Genomic DNA, 24,334 nt, shown 5'->3' on the forward strand with positions numbered 1-24,334 from the left:
CATAATTTGAATCAAAATAGTCTGGTAAATAGAAATAGTTTGCTCTATGAGGAAGAGAAAAGACTTTTGTTGACATTCACAATGAAAGAAGGACATTCATTCACCCAGGGTGAAACTAAAATAAACATAAACTGAAATAAACGCTGGCACATGTTGGTTTTTATGGTTTATGGGGACTCTCCATAGGCGTAATAGTTTTTATTCTGTACAAACCGTATTTTCTATTGCCCTATCCCAACCCTACACCTAAACCTACCCCTCACAGGAAAATTTGTGAATTTTTGGATTTTCAAAAAAACTCATTCTGAATAATTTATAAGCCTTTTGAATTACGGGGACACTGAAAATGTCCTCATAAATCACCTCCTCATTGTAATACCTATGTCATAACCATGTTATTATACAAATTTGTGCCCTCATAAACCACATAAACATGCATGCACGCACACACGCACACACACACACAGATATATATATATATATATCCAGTCCATTTTTTTAGTCTCTTCTGCTCACCAAGCCTGCATTTATTTGATCCAAAGTACAGCAAAACATTTAAAAAATGAGTAAAATATTTTTACTATTTAAAATAACTGTTTTCTATTTGAACATATTTTAAATGTCATTTATTCCTGTGATTTCAAAGCTGATTTTCCAGTCACATGATCCTTCAGAAATCATTCTAATATTCTGATTTGCTGCTTAAAACATTTATTATTATTATTATTACTACTACTATTATGTTTTCAGGTTTCTTTGATGAATAGAAAGTTCAGAAGAACAGCATATATCTAAAATAGAAATACCCCCCCCCCCAAAAAAAAAAAAGAAAAGAAAAGAAAAATAATAAGAATTATTATACTGAATAGTATAGTGTATAATGTTACAAAAGCTATTTATTTCAGATAAATCCTGATCCTTGGATCTTTCTATTCATTAAATAATCCTGAAAAAATTCACTCAACTGTTTTAAATATTGATAATAATAATAAATGTTTCATGAACAGCAAATCAGCATATTATAATGATTTCTGAAGGATCATGTGACACCGAGAACTGGAGTAATGAAGATGGAATGCTGAAGATTTAGCTTTGATAACAGGAATAAATTGCATTTTATTGCATAATATGTTGAAATAGAAAGCAGTTATTTTAAAATAGTACAAATACTTCACAATATTACTGCTTTTGCTGTATTTTGGATCAAATAAATGCAGGCTTGGTGAGCAGAAGAGAATTCTCATAAGTTATTTAACATGCAAAAAGAGAGGGTAAAAAAAAAGGTAATGGATGGTTTTGGCACAAACAAACTTGAATAGAAAGCATGCTTGAAGAACACTAAGCTTTAGGCAAGTGAATCACAGTGCTACATCCAGACTCATGTGCTTCAAATATTCTTGTTGCCCAAACTACTGTCAGTTAGGGCAGAAAGGCAAGTGTGACTTACTATGATTATTACTTTCTTATTCCAGCGTTTTAAGGGATCATATAACAGAAGAGGGATGAAGGTATAATTTTAGTATTAATATGCAAGTACTGTGCCTAAAATCCCACATTGTAATCCAGAAACAATGAATGATTCTGGATTATGGCAATTCTGATACTTTTATCCGCATATAAAAATAAATCAATAAATAAAATGATGTACTGCAAAACCCCAGATGTTTACATCACTATAAAGTAGTGAATGCACTTAATGATTCTGTATATATACATAATTTTACAACAATGTAACAGTTTTTTTTAATGAATTTGATTGTAAAGTTTACAAGACTACAGTTGATAAACTGCCAGATGTGCCCAATCTTACTGACAACATCAGTAAGTACATTCATGTTAGCAGCAAATGACTATTCAAAATAAATAAAATCCATTTTATACACAACTGTATAATGTTAACAATGTCATTTTAAAACTGTAAGTAAATAATTAGTCTGTCATTTGAGATGCAATGAGCTTGCTGCCCTTCTACAGTATTCTTCTCTACTAAGCCCCTTAAAGAGAAGCTCCTTCCATGCTGCATTCAGACACTTTCTCTAAATCTTCCATCACTAAGTCTTGCTCGTTGACATGGTTCATCCTCCTCGAGCTGTTGTTCTCCAGGCTGTTAAGAGAGATGGGCTCTGTGGAGGGTTGTGGGTTCACCGGTTGCACAGAATTGCCCTGCACCCTGTGAGAATAGGTCCGATGCTGACCTCCGACAGGACACAGGCCGAACTTAAACACAGCCTGAAATCCACGGCGGAAGTTCTCATTGAAGTACCCGTAGATTATCGGGTTGACGCTGCTGTTGAAAAAAGCTAACCAGTGGGCAAAAGGGTAAATGTAAATGTTAATAAGCTTGTACTGATGTTCAGTAAGTTTCACATAGTCTGTTAGCATCATCAGCGTCCACAGAGGCAACCAGGACAAGATGAAGAGCAAGGCCACGATGAGGAGCATTTTGATCACTCTTTGTTTTTTCTTCGACACAGAGTGACGGTTATCATGGCCCGGTTTGGCCCCTGCTGGCATGGCCGTTTTAAACAGAGTGATTCCAATCCTTGCATACATGATCACTATGAGCGACAGAGGAGCCAGGTAAATGTTGGCAAACAGGACGGTGGTGTAGATTTTCCTCATCTCCTGGTTAGGCCAGTTTTCCCTGCACCAGTAAAAAGGACTTGTTCGGTTGCCATCTCCCAGGAACACACGAATGGTTTGTTCTTTAGTCACCTGAAGCATTACGCCAGAGGGGCACATGATGGACACTGCCAGGACCCAGATTATCACAATAATGAGAGTGGCTGTTGATATTGTCAGTTTTTGCTTGAAGGGATACACAATACATCTGAATCTGCAAAAGACAAATGGCAACAAGTTAAACATTTAACAGCTCTTTGGAGAAACAGCTGTGTCAGAAAGGAAACAAATAACATGAGGTGCCTTTGTAGTGATTTTGAAGTGTTTTTAAAAAGAGTGTATTAGTTCCTCACATTGGTTTATTTTATCATGCAGTCACACTGAGCACTACTGACTGAGGCTTTTTCAGTGTTTCTTCTCTTCAGTACATTTGGGGATGAACAAGGTGACAGTATTTCAAAAGATGTTTGCTCTCATTCCCTGTTCTCTGAACTCAACGTCTCCGTTAATTGTACTTTCTGAATAATTTTGATCTGAAAAAGTTAGTATGATTAGTATGATTAGCTACAATAACCCATTTATAGTTTTATCAGCTTCACTATTAGGGAAAATTATAAAAACCCAGTTTCTGCCACAGAGTAAAAAAACAAATATGGGAATTGTGACTTATCTCATAATTCAGACTTTTCCCCTCTGAGTTATGAGTTTGCATCTCACAATTCTGACCTTTCTTGCATTTCTGACCTTATTAGTGATCAAGACAAATCCTTTTGTCCATGAAATGAGGTGCTCCTTAAAGAGATACAAATTCACAATTAAGAGAAAAAAGTGAAATGTAAACCCAGAATTGCAAGAAATAAAGACATAATTGTAAGATTAAAATGTGCAATTACCCTTTTTTTCTAAAAACAGGCTTCAATAATTAAAAAAAAAAAACACACCATTAATTGGCCTTTTCCGTTAAGCACGAATGAAAAGTAATTAGCCTAATCAGCACTCTTACAAGTCCTCAAGTACAATTGATTTTACCTTAAAAGAAAACTCTGTTAAAGGTGCCATAGAATGCATTGACACAATATTTTAAACTGTTCTCTGATATCTACATAAAGGTATGTGGCTTAGATAAGGGCAAAATGGTTTTACATGTCCATTTACAACCCTAGGATTTGTCCATGAAATGGTCTGTTATTACCTTATTTGGAAGGGTCATGAATAATAATGTTGAGCTCTGCTCTGATTGGCTGTTTCACCTCGCGGCTCATTTCAGTAGCTCACATAGATCGCTACTGTCTGGCATGAACGATGGAGAGATAAGGCATCCAACCTTATATGTTTGAGCCTGTATCAGACAAAGATACTGATTTTGAGAGATTTTGCAAGAATGTTTAGCGTCCGTGGTATGAAAATGATCGCTGCGAGACACTGGTAGAGTGAACGAGGCTTGAGTTGTGAGTGAGGGTGTGGTCGCAGGCTCTGTGTTGCCAGATCCAGCTGTTATAAGTGTTTTTAGACTTGTTTTTTCCACTTTTTTTGACACTTTAGAAAGTTAATAAAGTCAGACATTGCAGTTTAGGGTCAGTGATATCTTTATCCTATCTTAATTGCAAAAGATTTGAAATAATTTGGTTTATTTTTATTTATTTATTTATTTTTGTTTGTTTTAATAGCAACATCTGGCAACACTGCGTTGATGATTCAGCTGCGCAGGTCCAGCTGGCCTAGAACATGGGCTGGTATACGTTATGCAAATGTTGGGGGCATAAACATTAATGATCCCTACTGTAATGTCACAGTCGGTGTTAAGTTGGCATTTGCCTCTTTTTCAGTAGTCTTTTGCGAGTACTAGATTTAGGAGGAGGAAACAGTGGTGTTTGAGGCTCACGGTATGTCATTTCCATGTACAGAACTCTTATTATTCAACTTTGCCAAGGTAAATACAGTTTTCCATTCTATGGCACCCTTAAATAACTGTTTAAAAACATGGATAAATACTAATGTGATGCTTGGAGACACTCTTTAGTGAAAAGCACACCTTGCAACCTATGTTGCAAAACCAAGTGAGAAGCTGTGTGAGATGAAAGAATAGGATATATTAACAATATCTCTAATGTAGTAGAGTAATTGATGTGGAAGCTTTATGCACAGAAGCTTAAAAAAACACATGAATGTGACAGCATTTCACAAATACTGATAATTTACAGCAATCTTCTTGGTGCAAAGCTTTACACAGCTAGCTATTTTCATAGTAAACTGTTCTTGCCTGCAGAACAGACAACAAATATAAAAGCTATTTGAAATGAGAAGCCTGATGGCCTCCGTGTACCCTATATACTGTAAATTAATAAACTATATAAACAAATACTATGTATAGAAATCAAACAACACTGCAAAAAGTAAGCACATCATATTAAATGCTTAAATGCATGCCTTGCAGGTTTTTTAACTCCTCTAGCGGTATGTGGGAGTACATTCAATAAAAACATTATCATGCTGCATATAATACATCCTCCTTCCTGTTACCTGTTACATTCACATTTATTTTCTATGCCATACAGAATGTATTACTGCAAGCTGTGTCTGAAAGTACTCCCTATTGTTAGCATTGTTGGGGACAATTTCATTCCCTATACTGTATAGCGCACTGAACTCATTTATACTCATAATACACTCTGATTTATCACACTACATGTACATTCCAGACTGTAATCATTACTTTGTGCTGATTAAAAAAAAATTGAAATATTACAAACCAGAATTATATTTGTAATGAATAACCGACTTTTTACCATTAAATAAATCAATCCTAACCAGTTTCCTATTTACATGCAAGACAAATTGACCATGAAATCTTCATGTAAAAAATTAATTAATTCATTCATTTGAGGGTGCATGAGGACTCTGTTAATACATAGTAACATTTACAATTTATAGGAATGGTCAGAATAAAAACAAAAATTGAAAATGAGATCAAATTACAATGTTTGCCATAATTGCCTTGGATGAAGTCAGATGGTGACGAAAAAGTGAAAAAAAGTGACGTGACATACAGACAAGTATCGTGACCCATACTCAGAAACTGTGCTCTGCATTTTAACCCATCCAAAGTGCACACACACAACAGTGAACACACACACACTATGAACACACACCCGGAGCAGTAGGCAGCCATTTATGCTGCAGCGCCCGGGGAGCAGTGCCTTGCTCAAGGGCACCTAAATCATGGTATTGCCAGCCTGAGATTCGAACCCACAACCTTAGGGTTAGGAGTCAAACTCTCTAACCACTAGGCCACGACTTCCCCACATCAAATTCTCTAAAGAGATGAGCTTTCAGCTGTTGCTTGAAAATTGTCAGGGAATCAGCATTCTGGATAGGGGTGGAAAGATAGATTCCACCAGCCAGGAACGGTGAATAAAAATGTTCTGGAAAGTGATTTTGTGCCTCTCTATAATGGTACCACAAGGCATCGCTCACTAGTAGATCTGATGAGTGGAAGTAGGCGGGTGTTGAGCCTGTGGCTGTTCTACCTGCAATCATCAATGTCTTAAACTTGATGTAAGCCGCAATGAAATGAATGAAATGACAAGGGCCTGGAAAGAAGTTGTGCAGCATGCTGATCTTTCTGATGTTGTGCAATGCAAACCTGCAAGATCGTGCAGTTTTTGCAATGTGGTATTTGAATGTCTGCTTGTCATCAAAGATTACACCAAGATTTCTGACCGAACTTGATGTGGTAATTATCTACACATAGTCCCTATGCTGCAATGAATGAATCATACAGAAAGGGGATATACAGAGAGCTTAGAGGGAAACTGAGAGTAAAAAGCATGACCTCAGCTGACTAGTTAATGTAATTATGTAATTAAATGTGATGCCATGTGTAAAAATGTAAGAGAGATCCCTGAGAGATCAGGGTTAATATTACACTCTAATTCACCATCTGGTAGTATTAAGCAAGAACGGATGTACTACAGCGATATCACACACACACACAAACACACACATCTCACTGCTTTCCCCAAAGGCCCCATGCCATGATGATATAACAATGACATCAGGTCAGGTGGGTATGGAAGTCTAGCTGTTCAAACTAAATAAAACAGCAACAGCCTGGACCCTAACAGTGGACTAAGACACACCACAGCATGCTGCATGTCCTCATCAGATTCATCAAGCCACTCTTATGATCGCTATACTATTATGTGCCACTTTGCAGGTTCAGCCACTCTTTCATGAGCAACAAAGTGGTAATATTAATCTTCTTACATCCTTCTCAGTTTATTTTAAAAATCAACTTGTTAAGACTTGTTAATGAAATATAAGTTGAATTTCTGTCCACTCACAACTGTCTTAATGCAACAATTTAAGTAAAAATTATTTAATGAATGGCAAAACATTATCTTATTTCATGTTTCATAAATGGGGCCATTTGTTATGTAGTTTTAAACAAATTCCTTTAAATAAGTGACTCTCAAACAATGGGCTTTAGCAAATCTCCTTCAACTTACACTTAAATAAATACATTGTTGTTAAAGGGATATTGTAGTTCCCTTTTAGTCGGTCACTTTCGACATTCAGGCTGCACTACCCCCTGTTGTGCTGCAAACGGCCATTTCCCCAGGGCATCTCCGGATGTCGGTCACTGCATCGGAAGGAGAGCTCTCTGGAGAGGAAGATTTGGCTGCGCTGCCACCCTCCGGGGTGGTGGCAAAGCCTAAATCAGATCCGGAGATGTCGGCTATGCTTTCCCTGGCCGGCGAGAGGGTAGGGCTTGAGTGGAAATCGATGCTTATACGGCCTGTAGAGAACCTGCCTCCACCTTACACGCTACGGTGTTACTGCAGGTTCATCAGGCCAAGGCACTGAAGGACCTGCACGAGGGTGGTCACTATTCAAAAGTTCTGTAAGAGCTCTGAACCGCTACTGACCTCATGCTCTGAGCGACTAAGGTCACCGCAAGTTCTCTAGGGTCATGCGACGTCCATACTTGTAGTCCAGGAGTGCCATCTCTGGCTGTGTCTGGTCGATATGAGGGATGCCGACAAAGTTTGGTTCCTTAATGCCCCTGTGTCCCAGACCAGCTTCTTTGGAGACATAATCGAGAGCTTGGCCCAGCAAGCACAGAAGCAGCATGAGGCGGTTCATCACACACTGCCCACATCACTCTCCTGCGGCGTATCCGCAGCAGCCTACAGCAAGCGGCGCCATGGAGCTGGGCATAGGCAGGCCGCCCCACCTGTCCTGGCTAGTTACCACTATTCCCTTCAGGGATCAGGTGGTGAGCCTGCAAGCGCTGCCCCCGGAGGAGGCAGACCAGCCCTAGCTTTGCACAGGCCCTCTCTCGCTGAATCCTTGAGAACCAGTACAGGGCTGGGTTCCATATGTAGAGACCTAAGTGGATCCCATATGTGTAAAGTCCACGGTATAGCCTCAGACCACGTTTCCCCAGCAGACTCCTACCATTTCCATGAGGGTTTTAATCACCTCTAATCTTCCATATGCACCTAAACAGATGTTCATACGTGTAAGTGCTTCTGAAACCTCCTTCGGGAAGGATGGAGGTACGTTTTACCAGTGTTATCCAATCTCACTGAGTGGGTAGTGCTATGATAACAGTGACTGGTCTTCTGACTGGTCTTTCTCCTTCAGGGAACGAGGGTTACATACATAACCGAGACATTCACCCAAAAAATTTAATTTGCTAAAAATGTACCCTCGGGCCATTCCAAGATGTACAGTTGATGATTTTGTTTCTTCATTTGAACATATTTGGAGAAATTTAGCATTCACTGCGGATCCTCTACAGTGAATGGGTGCCGTCATAAGATTCTCTGCAAAGAATCTATTAGTAAGCAAGTGATGTAATACTAAACAAACTCATGTAACATCTTGTATGGCCTGAAAGTGCATAATCTTTTAAAGCAAATCTTCATTTTTGGGTGAACTATTCTTTTAATATACCCAAAGAAAACATACATTAAATTATCAGTAAACACATAAAATAAATACCAAATATAGCCTTTATATGCCGGGGGTTTAAATATATTGTGTTGGATACAGAGCCGATCCTCCCTATATGCAAAATATGCAAGCTGCATAGGGCCCCCGAAACACCAGGGGGCCCCCTTGCTCACAAAGATTATTTAATTTTAGTTTTTTTTTTTAACTGGGTCAGCTGTTATGAAAACATGAATGATCATTTCTTTTAATGTGGTGTGCTGTTGGCCTTTCTACATAAAAATCAGTCAAATCTTGTAATGTGAATGTTGTACAGTCTTGCTCAAGACTAAAAAAAAAAGTTGCAAGCGTAGCGAGCCACGGAAGAGACACTGTTTCTCAAGTGCTTTCCATGAGCATGATTCGAGAAGTAGTGAAACACGGACAAAGGCGTTTCATTCATTCGTTCATAACCACTCATACTCCACAACAAATACCATCCCCCCATCCCCCCTCCCGCCGACACAATTTTGCGTAGGCCCCCCAGAAGTCTAGGATCAGCACTGGTTGGATTATGAGGGGCCTTTGTGTCACAAAGGATGAGAACCATTATTTCAAATATTCAAGCCCAAATGCTATTTGATCATTTTTGAAATAGCAACTGTCATTCAAATCATATGATCTTTTGACAGTGCTTCATTAATGTCTGAACTAAGGGACATGATGATATTACCATGACATTACCTGTCAACCGCAATGGCAACCAAGGTGAAAACGGAGGCTGAGACTGATATGCCCTGGACCATACCACTCATTTTGCAGACCATGCTTCCAAACGGCCAACCTGGGGAGAAGATAGAGATCACATTCTGAGAGATGATCCTGGTTAAATTATACAGACAGATGCACATTAATTGGATTACAATATTGTTTGTTAAAAGGGTATCCCATTATATTTTCATTTTCATCATGTAGTTCATCATGTTGAGTGTCATTTGACATGCATCTTACACTGAGTCACCCAAGCAGCTGATGTAATAAATTTCATGTCCAGTGGATGGTATTTTGCAGGTTGACAACTTATAAAGGACCACATTTGAAAAATACAGATATTATGAATCTACTGACTAAGATTTTAATTAGCATTTTCCTGGAAACTATAGTTAATGATACAGAATGTCAGTTTAGTTTATTTGGCCAGTTTCGTCTTTAAACCTCAATCAAAAATTAGCTGAAGTGTAGTCAATGTGCCGCTGTGGGCCACAACAGAAGGATTCCTCCAGATTTGCTTTGGTATACAGCATGTGGGTAACTTCCCACCAAACATACCATCTAATTTAATTTAATCTATTTATTATATGAGGAAGTAAATTGGCTTAGGGAAAGGCTTACCAATATTTTACTGTGGGAGTGGGTAGTATCTGTATACTGAGACATCAGTTCATTTACTTGTTTTAAATATAAAATAAAATTATGGCTAAAATCGATACATTCATGTACCCATTAATCATAAATTCAAAAAACTAATTTTCTGTCGTATCCTAACATTATATTGTTGTGTCTATTAATATTGCATTTTATTTTTGTTCTGTTGTTTTGTTTTATTGGGTTTTTAAGAATGTGAAATTTTGTTGTCTGAAAGGCTACTTGTGTGATGACGTTTTATGGTATATTTATATGTGATTGTTAATTGTATGTTACCTCGTCCTGCCCAGGGACTACAGATGAAATTTAGGTTGTAGCTAATTCTGGTATGGCTGAGTGCCATACACTGTCCCTGTTAAATAAACAAATAAATAATAATAATAATAATAAGGAGACCAAATTCATTTTGCATGGTGTTTTATTGTGACTCTTAGGGACACACATTAGATGGACATTTGTAATTGCTCCAGAATTCAAAATATGAGTTTTGTAGCTTTTTGTCCATGTGTGAAAATTTGGTATATTTAAAATGTATATTCAATGCAATCAGTTACACTTTAGAATGTTAAAGTAGGACTTGAGTACAATTTTGTAATTTCATGCCTATTGTCTTTGAAATATAGTTGGACTGAAAATGTATTAATGTACCATTTAAAATGCATGAAAATCATATGTTCATTTTCATTTTAAAAGCTTTACTGGGTAAATTACCATAACAACAATATAATACATATAATAACATTGTAATATAATATATATTGAGTTTGTTGACATTGTACTAGTGTCTATTTATGATACATTAGGATATTTCATTATGATATTTCAAATATGTATTTCAAAGATAAAACAGTGCTTTATCATTTGTATTTGATAGGGTTGATGGAATTGGCTTAATATTGTGTATCAAAATACTTTAGTGTTTTGTATTTTTGTAGTTTTAAAATACTGTAAAATACTTTGTAAGAAGTCTACATGATGACATCATAAAAATGCGGCCTCTGATTGGTGCCTACTCAGTAGTTTGCCCAGACTTGTTACTATACTATTATAGTATAGTACTTTAAGTTTTCTATAGGCTAAATATACACTGCTCAAAAAAATTAAAGGAAGACTTTAAAAAACACATCAGATCTCAATGGGGAAAAATATCATGCAGGATATCTATACTGATATGGACTGGTAATATCTATACTTGTTACGAATGAATGAAGATGCCACATTGTTTAATGGAAATGAAAATTATCAACCTACAGAGGGCTGAATTCAAAGACACTCAAAATCAAAGTGAAAAAATGATGCAGCAGGCTAGTCCATTAAGCTGCAATTTTATTGCAGCAACTCAAAATGGTACTCAGTAGTTTGTATGGCACCCACGTGCTTGTATGCATGCCTGACAACGTCAGGGCACGCTCCTAATGAGACGAAGGATGGTGTCCTGGGTATTCCCTCCCAGATCTGGACCAGGGCATCACTGAGCTCCTGGACAGTCTGGCGACATAAGATGGACCGAAATAATAATTATTATTATAAATATAATGTCCCAGAGGTGTTCTATTGGATTTAGGTCAGGCGAGTGTGGGGGACATTCAATGGTATCGATTCCTTCATCCTCTTGGAACTGACTGCATACTCTCGCCGGGCATTGTCGTGCACAAGGAGGAACAAGGACCCAATGCACCAGCGTAGGGTCTGACAACGGGTCCAAGGATTCCATCCCAATACCTAATGTCAGTAAGTGTGCCATTGTCTAGCCTGTAGAGGTCTCTGTGTTCCTCCATGGATATGCCTCCCCAGACCATCACTGACCCACCACCAAAATGGTCATGCTGAACAATGTTACAGGCAGCATAACATTCTCAACCACTTCTCCAGACCCTTTCATCTGTCACATGTGACCAGCTCTAACCTGCTAAAATCACAGAAAACCACAGAGCAAGACAGGTGGACCTGCCAATTCTGGTGTTCAATGGCAAATGCCAATCAAGCTACACGGTGCCAGGCAGTGAGCACAGAGCCCACTAGAGGACGTCAGGCCCTCAGGCCACCCTCATGAAGTCTATTTCTGATTGTTTTCTCAGAGGCATTCACACCAGTGGCCTGCTGGAGGTCATTTTGTAGGGCTCTGGCAGTGCTCATCCTGTTCCTCCTCGCACACAAAGGAGCAGATACAGGTCCTCCTGATGGGTTAAGGACCTTCTACTGCCCTGTCCAGCTTTCCTAGAGTAACTGCCTGTCTCCTGGAATCTCCTACATGCTCTTGAGACCTTCTGGCAATGGTACATATTAATGCGCCATCCTGGAAGAGTTGGACTGCCTGTGCAAACTTTGTAGGGTCCAGGTATCACCTCATGCTACCAGTAGTGACACTGACCCTAGCCAAATGCAAAACTAGTGAAAAACAATCAGAAAAGATGAGTAGGGAAAAAAATGTCAGTGGCCTCCACCTTTAAAACCATTTCTGTTTTAAGGGTTTTCTTATGGTTGCCAATCTAGTGCACCTGTTGTTAATTTTATTAACACCAAATCAGCTGAAATGAATTAACAACCCCCTCTGCTACGTAACTGACCAGATCAATATCCCAGAAGTTTAATTTACTTGATGCTATACTCTGATTAATAAGTGTTCCTTTAATTTTTTTGAGCAGTGTATTTCTCCTGTCTGCAGTAGCGCAGAGAGTTTTTCTTCATTTCAGGAAGAGATTCACAGAGTGCACGTTTATTTATTTATTTATTTATGTTTCTTTATTTTACAAAATGAACAGTGTTTTACTGTTATTTTAAAGGTACACAAATAAAAATAGATGATTTTGAATGATGTCTTGCTCTTATCTGACGGGTATCACATCTTTCCGCGCTGATATAAAGAATCCAAGTGTCCATGCTGTGGTGTTTTTCCGAACACAGTTTTTGTGAAGGATGCTATTTTAAGTAGATATTCAGACACAAGAGAAGTACAAAAAGTTTTGAAAACCCCTCCTCTATACTGCCGTACAAAGGCAAAAGACCTTAACTCGCTAGTGTGTGAAACTGAGAAAAACGACTTTAAAGTTTTTTACTTGTCCAGCCAAATTAATTATAGGTAGGACATCTAATTTAACAATAAGATGTTTTAGTAATGAAAATTATCTACATTAAAAAATTGTGAGCTCAAACTTTTACCCCTATTTTGAAGTTAATGTACTCTGCCTTTGCATTGTCTGCAAAATGTGAGAAGTCACAGCAAGGCAAAAGACAGTAACTTCCACATTATCAATATTTGGTTGCTGATTTGACACCATTTACAAAATCGTTATAGTAACACCTGTATAAAATCTAGTGATCATGGGCTGTCTCATATAGGATATTGCATATAGTAATGTGACTGTATTAAGGGATTTTTTTTTTTTTTTGATCGTAACCAGCAGACTAAAAGTTAAACATGAGTGGATACCGTGGATACCAATTTATTTGCTATGCTCAGTAACATAAAAGAATGCTAGACATAGCGTAATTGCTTTTATATTGATTTGTATGAAATAGTCTAATCTAAAAGAACGACTTGTGGATTGATGTGAATGCCAATAAATGGGAATAATGCTCAGAATGCTTGTGGATTAAACATCTCCGATGACGTTCATCACCATGGATTGATTTTATCGGGTTAAAAGAAAACGTAGAATATGGATTTAATTACGAACTATTAGTAGGCTACTGATTTTATGATTGATCATGCTAGCCACGGCATTCGAGTCCACACACATCCAACTTGAAGTGATAACCTGATGAATAATCTACATTACAAAAAGAAAAAGACTTAAAGGTCATTCACGACTACGTATTGCTGCCAATGTATGCAGTCTTTACAGTGCTTTGTTATATGGAGCTGTTTGGTAGATCGCGATCTATCTAATTCTTTTGTCTACACCGTAATTAAAATGTGGCAGACTTTAACTGACAGTAAAACGAAGGCAGAACTCAATATAACTCCAAACCGGCACCATAATAATAACGCGCAGCTAAACAAAGGCAGAGCGCCGTAATTCAATTTGAGCATTCCAAACAAAGTGAAAGAGTGGTAACTGGTGTTATACGCCGTTCTGCCTTGGTTTCTGTAAAAATCCAGAGTGAGGAAAGGGGCTCAGAAAATCTCTCTGGATCCCTCACATCCAAGTTATCCCCTTTTTGAACTTTTGCCATCTGGCTGGCGCTTCAGAGCCAGAAATACCAGGACATCCAGGCACAAGAACAGTTTCTTCCCCCAGGCAATCTACCTCATGAACAGTTACATGTTCCCCACTTATGCAATAAAAAATGTGCAATATCCTTATATTTATTTGTTACCACCTCCATCCTAGTACATCCCTGCATCTCACTCTATTCTATTCCATTTTATCATCTATAGCACAACTATTCATACAATTTATTTATTTTTCAAATTATTTGCAATATTTGTCTATTTATATATTTATTTTTATTTGTTTGCCTGTGTGTTGTTGTTGTCTCTGTGCACTGAAAGCTTATGTCACTAAAACAAATTCCTTGTCTGCGCAAGCATACTTGGCAATAAAGCTCTTTCTGATTCTGACTCTGATATTTATGATTAACAATCAAATGATAAGTTAGAAACTAGTTGCTATGAATACAGGTCCTCTAGACTCTATACACTGCGTCCTCTAGAGGGTACTAGGGGAACACCTTCAGCCTGACCGGTGTCTGAAGCATGAATGAAAAAACGACAATGAACTTGATGTGATGTAAACAATAAAGTGACAGCAGGTATAAAAGAGCACCTGCAGAATATGTCATCCTCTTCTTTGTCTTCAAGCCTTGTGTACGGAAGCACATGCGTTTGACACACAAGAGAGAAGGATGCGCTCACTGTTTGAATTTGCGGTACTACTTGAGCAGAGGTCTGTACTCGAGTTTTTGTCAGCGTTTGCACGAGCGCGTTCGCCTCTTGAGGGAGTTGAACAAGCTTAATGCAATGACTTCTGTTCTTGCCTGATTCTTAAGGGGACTTAGTGTTTGAACAGAGTGTGTTGGGCTCTCGAAGGAGATATAGCCACACTGCGAGATGTGATTGCATTGAGAATGCCTTGTATGCTTGATTCTCTTTGAGAATTGAGCGCCTCTCACCTGCGTTTCGGGTCTCTCGGCTGCCGAGGCTGTTAGTCAGACTGATCACGGGGATTGTAGGCGGTGCATGGAAGGAATCTGACGAGGAGTGCTTTTTTGTTTCTATTTATTTTACAGAATAGGAACTGTGTATAATGTGAGATATCGATTGTTGTTCAAATGCAGAAACCTCTGATATCTACATTATTGGTAAAGGAGGCTCCTGACTTCTGACTTGGTGTAATAGCAAGTTTTTTGCGTTGGTATGCTCTTGTTTGAGCTTCCTCTGAGCCTCCTCATCCACTCATCCCAGGTACGAGTATTTAGGTTGAGCATGGTTTCTGCTTCTCTCGCCTAGAGAGCTATGCTGAGTACTCTGCTCCCTAGTATTTTTGTTTCGCAGTTATTTCAGGTTGTGAGGCTCTCTGTGAGCCTCTCTGATCAGCTGTTCTTGAGCCTGGTAGTTCCCCTCCCTTTGATTGCACTGCCCTCGCTTTAGAGGGTTGTTATACTGAGTGCTTGCTCCCTAGACCGCTGTTCGAAACTTAGGAGCATGGTTAGTCCTCCTAGCTCAGTACTCTAGCTTTTTGAGTCATTATTCAGTGTACTCCGCTCCCTAGAGCTCAGCTTAGACAATACTATTAGTATGTAGGCTCTATCGTGAGCCTCACTAACTGTGTCTAGCGTTGAATGTAGTCAGGTCTCCTCTTGTTTTAGAGAGTCTTTATGCTGAGACCTCCACTTTTTAGAGCTTCTCAATTAGGGCTGAGTGTTGTTAGGCTTCCTCTTATTTAAGAGAATCATTCTGCTGAAGCCTCCACTTTTTAGAGCTCCGCTTAGGCAGTATTAATGTGTAGGCTCTTTCTTCTGAGCCTCACTGACTGTCTCCAGTGTTGAGTATACTCAGATCACCTCTCATTTTAGAGAGTTGTTATGCTAAGACCTCCATTTTTAAGAGCTCCTCAATTAGGGTTGAGTATTGTTAGACTTCCTCTGCTTTAAGAGAGTCATTCTGCTGAAGCCTCCGCTCTTTAGAACTCCATCTTTGGCAGTAATAAGTATGTAGGCTCTTTTTGAGCTTCACTCTCAGGTTTCCTCTCGCTTTAGAGAGCCATTATGCTGAGACCTCCACTCTTAAGAGTGCCCCTACCAGGATTGAGTGTTGTTAGGCTTCCTCTCATTCTCTCAAATGGCCCATTAACACTCTATCTACAATCTCAATTAAGAGTGTCAGTGGTCCACTTGAAAGATAGGTAATGCACTTATAAGTCTGCGATCCACCATAAAGCAAGCAAGAAGAAGCTGATGTCTCAGGCCTGCTGCTGTGAAGCGCATTCACAATAGTTCTAACAGTTCGGACATTGTGTGAACAATATAAATACTGTTCAGTTTTTTGCACAGACCGATTGTTTTGTGCCTTTACACATCAATGTATCGTCACGAGCCACAGGGTTTCATTTGGATTTTTCGGTGCATGTTTTTTTTTCTCTCATAGATTCTGTTACCATTTGCCAAGCATTGTACAAATGAGAGACTGCAATTCCTGAAGCTAAAAATCATAATTTGTGTTCTACTGAAGAAACAAAGTCACCTATCTTGGATGCCCTGGGGGTAAGCAGATAAACATCAAATTTTCATTTCTGGGTGAACTATCGCTTTAATGTGTAGGCTCTTTCTTCTGAGCCTCACTAACTGTCTCCATGTTGAGTGTAGTCAGGTCTCCCCTCATTCTAGAGAGTCATTCTGCTGAAGCCTCTGCTCTGCAGAAACTTAGTCTTTGGAAGTAATATGAGTTTGTAGGCTCTTTCTTTTGAGCCTCACTAACTGCCTCTAGCATTGAGTGTATTCAGATCTCCTCTAGTTTTAGAGAGTTGTTATGCAGAGACCTCCACTTCTAAGAGCTCTTAAACTGGCATTGAGTTTTGTTAGGCTTCCTCTCATTTAGGAGAGTCATCCTGGTGAAGCCTTTGCTCTACAGAGGTTCGCTTAAGCAGTACTATTAGTATCTAGGCTCTATTGTGAGCCTTGCTAACTGCCTCTGGCGTTGAGTGTAGTCAGGTCTCCTCTTGCTTTAGAGAGTCGTTATGCTGAGATCTCCACTCTTAAGAGTTTCCCTACCAGGGTTGAGTGTTGTTAGGCTGCCTCTCGTTTAAGAGAGTCATTTCTGCTGAAGCCTCTGCTCTGCAGATCTCTGCTTAGGCTTAGGTAGTAATATGAGTTTGAAGGCTATTTCTTTTTGAGCCTCCCTAACTGCCTCTGGCATTGAGTGTAGCTAGGTCTCCTCTCGCTTTAGGGAGTCGTTATGCTGCGACCTCCTCTCTTAAGAGTTTCCCTACCAGGATTGAGTGTTGCTAGGCTTTGTCTCATTTAAGAGAGTCATTCTGCTGAAGCCTCTGCCCTCCAGAGCTCTGCTTAGGGAGTACTATTAGTATGTAGGTTCTTTTATGAGCCTCGCTAACTGTCTCTAGCACTGAGTGTTGTCAGGTCTCCTCTCCTTCTAGAGAGTCGTCATGCTGAGACCTCCACTCTTAGGAGCTTCTCTACTGGAGCTGAGTTTTGTTAGGCTTAAGAGTTCTCCTACTAGGATCAAGTATTGTTAGGCTTCCTCTCATTGAAGAGAGGCTTACTGCTGAAGCCTCCACTCTTCAGAACTCTGTCTTTGGCAGTAATTGAATATGTAGGCTCTTTTTGAGCCTCACTAACTGCCTCTGGTGTGGAGTGTAGATAGGTCTCCTCTCACTTAAGAGAGTCGTTAAGCTGAGACCTCCACTCTTAGAGTTCCATACTTTGGTGGGTGAGGTAGTCTATGATGACTGGCGAGCTTGAGGCTGCCTGTAGAGGCCATAGCATTTCGCTGGCAGGGATGTTTTTCCTTGAGTCTTTGACCTAGGGAGTCCAGTTACCTGGGCACTTATCCCTCAGTATGGCGGCGTTAGTATTTTGTTTCCCTAGTGCCCTCTAGAGGACGCACCGTGGGGTTCCCTTTCGAAAGGGAACATCTCAGGTTACGCATGTAAGCATGGTTCCCTGAGAATAGGGAACGAGAGGCTGCATTCCTGTGCCATGCTGAGGGCATTCCTGCCTACATCTCCTTCAGACAAAAAAGTGGATGATGTATTCCGCAGGTGCTCTTTTATACCCACAGTCGCTTTATTGTTTACATCATAGGCTGCTGACAGCCAATGTCAAGTTCATTGTCCATTTTTTTCATTCACGCTTCAGACACCGGTCACGCTGAAGGCGTTCCCCTAGCGCCCTCTAAAGGACCCAGCATCTCATTCCCTATTTTCAGGGAACCATGGTTACATGCATTACCTGAGACGTGGTCTTCTTATGAATTACTTTTTTGTCAATGAGTCAGTGTTGCTGATGCAAAGTAGGCCTTTCATTACCAAACACCAAGTAACTAAATAAGGATACAATAATCATAATTTTGTACATTTATATAGTGCTTTTCTAGGTACTCAAAGCGTTTTACATTGTCAGGGGGTCTCCTCATCTAATACCAGTGTGCAGCATCCATCTGGATGATGCAACAGCAGCCTTAGTGCTGAAATGTTTACCTTGAATATGTCTCAACATTAAATGATAATGGAACTTGAATTTACATTGCATTAAATCAGTGAGGACTTTGTCTTTTTATGCTCTACAACCTCCTCTCCCATTAGAAATTAAAAATTTAGGAGCCCCGAGGATCCCTTAGGAAGCTGATGAACAAAATACACACTTGTGCTTCCTCTGGGCTGCCTGGATGACTAATATTAATATTTTACTGACCTTATTTGAATATTGTTTACTGACCCTGTTTAATGAGCATTTTCTCACAGACATACAACAAAGGTCAAAATGCTGTTTTCACCCATTAACTGCAAAAACAAACGTTTTTGTTTGGTTTAATCAAGTAGTTTCATTCATTTCTAATAAAGTCTTTAAAATAACAATGGTGTTAATAACCAAGTGAATAAATAAGCATCTAATAAGAATGCAGTGCTTCGGACAGAAAGAAACACTTTCATCTCATCCCACTAGGGCTTACACACACAAATAGTCACAATCACAAATAAAATTGCATTCAGTGTAATTAATTCCATGGGAATGTGTGAAGTGCATGAAATGTCCCTTACACTGAATTGCTATCAGGCTAAACTTGGGACAGTAAGTGAGAACAAATACGGGATAAAATCAATAATGAGGAATCTACAAAGTAAAAAGGTTTGTAAATGCACTACACTGGCGTCATTGCATAACATAAAAGCAACCAACGAGACACACATGGTAAATAGCATCTCACACAGAGACAGAGAAACCCAGGCATTATTTCGGAATAGTACACATAAAATAATAATATTAGACCATGTCTCAAAAAAGCAGTGAGTTTTGTAAAAAGACTGGCAATGAAACCCAAAGATTTTAAGGTGTGATGAAAAATTATTTGTTTCTTACATACTGTCATCCATCCTAGTTAACATTTCTCAGCTTCCTCACAATATAAAAAAAAAATGTCCAGATGCACCTCAAGTTTTTTCAACATAAAATTAAGACATCTCAAAGGAAACACTCTTTTTATGAGAGATTTCCCACCTGCACAAATGACAAGATGGGTTCTAATTATTAATGGCATGCCGCTGATGGGATGTACTGTCCTACAACAAGGAAGTAAAGACAGCCCTGATATAAACAGAGGTAAATTGCTACATATAGAACATTTTGGTATTCCATTTTTACGCAGCATAGGCAAGCTTATGTTCTGGAATCTGTCACTGATCGCAGCCACCGTTGTTGTCACACTAATCTGTCGTGTTATAGGCAATTAAAGTATAGTGAACTCTAATTCTGTCAATGACTTTGTCTCTGTGGAAACACAAACTTCCTGTACCACTCAGCAGAAGAACTGCTTTCTTAGAATCCTATTTGTTTCTCTTTTTATATCTGACAGCAACATCAAAATAGTAGAGGACTAAAAAAGTATAAAAAGGATTTGCATGATTTGTAAACCCAATCTCATCAGAAAACAAAACTATTTTATATTTTTGCAAATTTGTGCCAAGTTTTTATACATTTCTATGATTCGATTTGTACGAAAACTCTATAGTATATAAGTTATTAATATGGTCATTTATGGTCCTGCTGTGACATAATAAAAAGCAAAACAAATTCTAATTATCTCAGAACATTTCAGATTAATTTATATGAGGGTTTTACAATGAAATTTTAACTGTTGATATTGTGTTGTGCATTGTATTTCCAGGCATGATCCATGAAGTACAAACAGTTTATCATCAAATTGCTGGAACCAAAATGGCATTTTCTATAAATATGTGTGTGACATATAAATGTTTGTAGTTCTTGTAGACAACACTCTTGACTGTGAGTGAATAGAAAGCAGCTATGTTGTTACACATATCATCAAGTAGGCTATGACCTTTGGGCTCCATTCATTTTCACTAAATTTATATACACTCAAATTTGTGCATACTGCACATAAAAGTATTATTCAAATAAATATAATGACAGTTGATGACAGAAATGTTGTAACTTGGTACTATCAATTAGCTTTTAATGAACTTGTTATGGTTTCATTCATAGTCACCACAGAAATTAGTCATTTGAAGGGACAAACAAATATCTTCCATAACTAGCAACAATCTCATAATCAAGATGCCATGCTATTTTGTTTTAGATTCCCACTCAGAAAAGCAATATCGGTGCCATTTCTTTCTTTAGGCTGTTTCAGGACATCTCATTAACACGCCTGCAAGATACAGTATACATGCCAGTGGAATTCAAGTAATCTGTTTGGAATAAACAGACTCTGTTAAGACCCCAGTTTATCTGTATATTTTTTGTTTATATCACCATGCATGATTTGCATCAGTCTTGTGGCTATATTAAATGTAAGTCAAATGTAAGACTGTATTTCAGAAAATTGGTGACTCAATATCATATTATTGGTGGCACCAAAAACATTTTTTATAGTGTAGCAGCACTCATAAATGTTCAATTGTATGAAAATTCTGGACCAGCTTGTCATGCTCAGCTTTTCGTACTGGTCCTATCTTAAAACTCTGTCATTCTAAAGGTGAACAGCATCCTCTACTGCCAAATACAGCATGAACTCAGTGTTAACTTAAAACCTTCAGGACAATATAATACATCCCTTCTCACGACACCACAAACCAGAGCACATCCATAAATGTCAGTTGAAAATTCAAGCATGCAAAACACTGTGAAACAAAGAAACCTTATAACAAGTGACTTTAAAGAAGATGCAAAGATTGCATATATGGTTACTGGCATTGCACTGACCTGTAATAATGTTGTCAAGAAGAGTTGTGGGCATGCAGAAAATCCCAACAAGAAGGTCACTGATGGCGAGGTTGAGGATGAAAAGGTTGGTGACGGTGCGCATGTTTTTGCTCCGTAACACAATAAAACACACCACTCCATTTCCAACCATGCAGACCAGGAATATGAGCAGGTAGGAAACAATGAACACTGCTGCTACAGATGGCTGATGCAGGTAATATCCAACGTATGTAACATTGTTCTGAGGTAAGAAGAATTCATTGGAACCATTGACAAAAGTCCAGTTTCCACCATCCTCAAGAGTAATGTTCAGGTCCAGTGTTTCATTCATTTTAGATCTGAGGATAATAGAATAGGGTTTATTCCCACTCTTCTCCTCATTCAATATCAAGACTTTGTCTTTCCCTTTATTGTCTCTCCACTTTTTTGCTTTCAACCTCCCTCACACGCAGCTGCTACCGAAACAAATCTGTTCATCTACTTCTCTCTCCAGCTTCCAGATGTGTAAGTAACTGCATATTGTAAGCAAATGATTAAAGCAAATGATTAATGTCACCCTATCATTAGCCTGCCTAAAGTAGTTTGTGGTTATCTACACACTGGAGTCACGTTTGCCTCTGTAATCATCAAGAACATAGACAAACTAAATACACTTGGGATGACTTTGAGTTTGATTTAATGTAATTTGAATCATTTTATTGGCTTCTACCAAGTTGCTCTGAGTTCATTTGTGATACACAATTAACTGAGTCATCTAATTGTGAGGTACAGTCCACTTGCCGCTCACTGTTTTTATATGGCTTGAATGAAGTAAAGTTTTTTTTTTTATGTGTTAACAAAATCATCACAAATCTCACAGATGCTATAATAAATAATAATAATAATAATAATAATAATAATAATAATAATAATAATAATAATAAATCAAATCAAATACAGTAAAATATACATTTCAAGGGCTAAAAAATGCTGTTTTAACAAAAATGCATAACTCATATTTGGCTACATCTACCAGATAATTAATGTAAAAATGTCAATGTCACAGTAAAGTATGTTAATTGCACAACAGCGGCTAGAGCTACAGTAGTCTATTTATAATATGCTTATCGCCGCTGATATTATGTAGCCTACTTTATCTCAGTCATTTGTACATCAAAACTGCATATTGTGCCATTGATTAACTATATCAACAAAGTACCTCTTTAATCCAAACATACAATAATACAATAATACAGTCTTTCTTACCTTTTTTTTACACCCAGTTTCCATACAGTACTACCTGTTCCCAGGTAAAAAACGAACACCTTCTTGTTCGCCCGTTCCTCCAAGAAGAGACATAAGAAGTCTTTGGAAAGCTTTTTAAACGTGTAACAACTGAATTAATGTTTACAAATGAATTTCATTTTCTTCTTAACGCGAAGTCCGGCATATTGCTTGTCATAATCTGTAGTTTCAACAAGTTTCCAATGCGAAGCAAAGCTGGCGGTGTCACTTCCACACTCTTCAGCGAACTGTCAGTGAACAATGCGCAGGCACGAGAGAGGGAGAGAAAACTGAGAATTGAGACTGGCCCAGTGATGATGCGCTTTTAAGCGTCACGGCGCGCGTGGGGATGGACACAGCGTTCAGTTGTGTTCTTGGGCTCTGGGCGCTACTTTATGCTGCGTCCAGTGTGCTTTTCAGCTCCGGACCACGGGACATTGAAAATGTCACCAACAAAAGGTAAACAGTTAAGTATTTATTATTATTATTATTATTTTGCACCGTGACCTTTTGTTTTGAAGCTGAGATTATTGCTATATTTATAGGCCGCAATATTTAGAAATTGTAATTGAATTTACAACCGTGTTAAAGCTCATATACGTACTTTAAAAATACTTTAACAAAAATCTGGCACCATACACAAACTTATATATAAAAGAACAACCAAACCCGCAAGTGTGTAACAGAACACCATTCACTAGTGTACGTATGTGAACAGGGCATCCATTCCCCCAAGTTTCCTCGATTGTTTAACCCTCTGGGTCTCTTCGGTCAAGAGTGCAAAATATCAAGAGTGCAAAATAGACACCCATGCGTGCACACACACACACAGAAATGAACCGGTAAGACTGCAATAGAGCAATTATTTTTTAAATATGTGAAATAAAATTAATAAATAAAAAAAATACAAAAGATAATTTCTCTCTCTCTCACACACACACAGAGAGAGAGAGAGAGAGAAATGAACTGGTAAGACTGCAACAGAGCAAATTTTGAGAACAGTAAATGATTGATTGAAATCATAATGCAAAACCTGATATTTATTTAACCAAAAATATCTTAACCTTGACAAACATTTGTCTTTTAGAATGTCTAAATATATATCTAAAACCTCATAAAATGAAGAAAGTATGTCTAAAAAACAATGGGAATCCAAATGCCTATGTATGTATATACAGAAGAGTTTACATGACATTACACAAGTTTTAATTTTTTTATGCCAGCAGATGGAACAATTCTCACTTCAAAAAAAAAAAAAAAAAAAATTTTAGGCACTCTTCCAAAAAGGCCGTTCTCTGAGGATCTAAAGACGCAGGGGTTCTTCCAGTAGCCCCATCATAAAGGCAAATGTTTGAATCACAAATACATACTGAAGTTCTCTGAATGCACAGAAGGAGACCTTCAAAGGATGTCTAGAGGTTCCCCAGAGGATTCTAAACCCATATAGTGCCTCAAGTATCGTCTCAATTTTACATTTTTCAGTGAGAATGTCTCCCCAATAGCATTTTTTGTAAAAGCCTTATACTATGTATAATAGGAGACACGTCAAAACATGACTGAAAACTGCTTTGTGAAAAACCCCAAATGATACTTTGAATTCTGCTAGTGCAACTCTTTCGTAATGAGCTGCATATATCCATTTATGTTGTATATTTGTGGGTGTGTATGATAATCTGTCTAAGTGCTA

The 24,334-nt window shown here is 38.3% G+C and overlaps 1 protein-coding gene across 1 annotated transcript; it reads right to left on the bottom strand.

Annotated features, from left to right (window-relative positions):
* Positions 1–1,211: 1,211 nt before the first annotated feature.
* On the bottom strand, positions 1,212–23,181 carry npffr2a (neuropeptide FF receptor 2a). The gene is made up of 4 exons (XM_042724601.1): positions 22,630–23,181; positions 21,385–21,722; positions 9,304–9,403; positions 1,212–2,836 (listed from the first exon to the last, which is right to left on the bottom strand). The coding sequence occupies exons 2-4, from the start codon at positions 21,713–21,715 to the stop codon at positions 1,996–1,998; spliced, it is 1,272 nt and encodes a 423-aa protein (XP_042580535.1). The 5' UTR covers positions 21,716–21,722; positions 22,630–23,181; the 3' UTR covers positions 1,212–1,995.
* Between the last annotated feature and the right edge of the window lie 1,153 nt (positions 23,182–24,334).

The sequence above is a fragment of the Cyprinus carpio genome, chromosome B5 (assembly GCF_018340385.1).
Source record: "Cyprinus carpio isolate SPL01 chromosome B5, ASM1834038v1, whole genome shotgun sequence".
Classification (NCBI taxonomy): domain Eukaryota; kingdom Metazoa; phylum Chordata; class Actinopteri; order Cypriniformes; family Cyprinidae; genus Cyprinus; species Cyprinus carpio.